This window comes from Penaeus japonicus, unplaced genomic scaffold (genome assembly GCF_977035675.1).
Source record: "Penaeus japonicus unplaced genomic scaffold, GWHDUDI00000001_assembly GWHDUDI00000041, whole genome shotgun sequence".
Classification (NCBI taxonomy): domain Eukaryota; kingdom Metazoa; phylum Arthropoda; class Malacostraca; order Decapoda; family Penaeidae; genus Penaeus; species Penaeus japonicus.
This window is the reverse complement of record NW_028234443.1, coordinates 20,310,117-20,312,616: the sequence shown is the minus strand read 5'-3', so window position 1 is coordinate 20,312,616 and position 2,500 is coordinate 20,310,117. Positions and strand designations below refer to the sequence as shown.

The following is a 2,500-nucleotide window of genomic DNA, read 5'->3' as shown; positions in this document are numbered from 1 at the left end:
ATAAAAATGGCAAGGAAAGCAGCGATGGACAGAGAGCGAAGCGAAAGAAAGAAGTCGGGGAAAAAAGACGGAGCCGGCAGTGGAAGCGGAAGTGAAGACGATAGCAATGTCTGAAGAGGGGGTTGGAAAGGAAGGAAGAGAGGGATAAGCAATATGTAATGTAGAGGGGTACATTTAAAGTAATCACGCAGCTATTACCACCTTTGAAAATAAAGAAGGGTATAATGTATAATAGAAAATTTATCTACAAAAAAATATATAAATTGATAGGTTTCATCTTAATATACACCACAAATATAAGTAAATATGTATACATATATGAATAAAAGTATGCATATACGGTTTTCAATAAAAACCCCCCAAGGGGGATTCTCTCTGCTTTCTTTCCAGAATGAGTGTATTTATGCTATTTGCCATGCTGTGGGTGGTCCACGGACTGCCTGCACAGAACCTTATGTAAGAAAATTGAAATGGAGGTTTTATTTTATTTAAGGTTCATTATTAATGCAATCTTCCATTCATCTGAGAGTGCTGTGTAGTTTTAGATATATGAATGCTATCTCAATCATTTTTAGGGATAATTGAATACCCATATCCAAATTGTTAGTATTGCCTAATCCTTTTAGCCTACCAAAATGCTGATATGAATGAAGTACGTCTATAATCATAGGATTATAAACGATACAGTCACACATACAGATACAAAGTATAATAGTATCAACTTTGATATTTGGGAGACATTTAGCGTTGCATTGAACAAGTATCTCAATTAGTTTATAAAAGGTATAAAGGTAAATGAAGAATTCTGATCACTTGTATTACACAAATTGCATTATCAATTTCGTTAGAGTATTGTAGGCTTTGCCTTTATCCTTAATGACTAGAACGAGAGCAAGATGTTCGTGATTCTTTTCTTCTCAGATGTGTGAAGAATCAGCAAGTGTTAATTCCTGTCAAACTACCTATCATGGCGCCTGGTGTGGCTTCACCTAACTTGATCGCACCTCTTTGGGGAACGGTTCCACTTGTGGTTCTACCTGTAGGTGGCCAATGTTACGGAAAGGGTTTAGAAGACAGCAGCAGTGGGAGCGGAGGTGAAACAGAGGAAACAAAAAGAATGGACGAAAGAAGAGAGGAAAGGAAAATGAATAGAACTGACGAAAGAGGAGAGGAAAGGAAAATGAATAGAACTGACGAAAGAATAGAGGAAAGGAAAATGAATAGAACTGACGAAAGAGGAGAGGAAAGGAAGATGAATAGAACTGACGAAAGAGAAGAGGAAAGGAAGATGAATAGAACTGACGAAAGAGAAGAGGAAAGGAAAATGAATAGAACTGACGAAAGAGAAGAGGAAAGGAAAATGAATAGAATTGACGAAAGAGAAGAGGAAAGGAAAATGAATAGAACTGACGAAAGAATACAAGAAAGAAAAATGGCAAGGGAAGCAGCGATGGAAAACGAGCGAAAAGAAAGAACGGAGACAGAGAGGAATGAAATGAGAAAAACAGACGGAGACGGCAGTGGAAACGGAATTGACATCGAAGGTAGTAGCAGCAACAGCGGAAGTGGAGGTGGGAACAGTGAATGGAAAGTGGAAGAAGTAAAAGAAAACAGTGACGAGCAAAGCGGGAAGAAAGAAAGCGATGGCGGAGACGGAGACGGCAGTGGAAACAGAAGTGAAACAGAGGAAAGAAAAAATCAAACAGATAAAACTGCAAGAAAAGAAGAGATGAAAAGGGAAAAAGAAGAAATGAAAAGGGAAAAGTATGAAATGAAAATGGCAAGGAAAGCAGCGATGGACAGAGAGCGAAGCGAAAGAAAGAAGTCGGGGAAAAAAGACGGAGCCGGCAGTGGAAGCGGAAGTGAAGACGATAGCAATGTCTGAAGAGGGGGTTGGAAAGGAAGGAAGAGAGGGAGTAAAATAATGTAATGTAGAGGTGGGAAATTAAAGTAATCTCGCTGCTATTACCACCTTGAAAATAAAGAAGGGTATAAGGTAATATAGAAAATGTATCTAAAAAAAAATATATATATTGATAGGTTTCAGCGTTAATATGTAAAAAATATTGTAACTTTCTTTATTTTTCCTTGAAATTACTTCATAAATGCTCCTGATCAAATCTCAGTTGGCTTAATAAATAAACAGTTATTATAATTTGTCTATTCTTTGTCTTATTTTCACTGCATTGAGGGGAAAATACTAATGACTTCTCAAAACATACGCCATCAATTAGAGGCTACGCATTTACTATCACATCCTCTGAAGAGAAGTCTTTTGCCACCAGGCAACTAGCATGAAACTTTCCCTAGAATTCCTCATCAGTTTAATCCTGAGTAGGCACTAAAAGGCATCTCCTGGAGGAGCCCCAGTATCACAAGGTCTTGACCCATCTGGGATAACTAAGACATGTCTAGTTAAGTTTTTCTCTTAGGTCAGATGGGAAGCCCCAATACCTTGGGGTGAGAGGTGGCGTCAAGGTCATGCATGACACAAAAGCCA

General features: G+C 38.2%; 1 protein-coding gene across 1 annotated transcript; it reads left to right on the top strand.

The window, feature by feature from the left end:
* Window positions 1-394: 394 nt before the first annotated feature.
* LOC147466806 (uncharacterized) lies at window positions 395-2,163 on the top strand. Its single transcript, XM_086534366.1, has 2 exons — window positions 395-456; window positions 922-2,163. The coding sequence occupies exons 1-2, from the start codon at window positions 404-406 to the stop codon at window positions 1,883-1,885; spliced, it is 1,017 nt and encodes a 338-aa protein (XP_086390492.1). The 5' UTR covers window positions 395-403; the 3' UTR covers window positions 1,886-2,163.
* The last annotated feature ends 337 nt before the right edge of the window (window positions 2,164-2,500 follow it).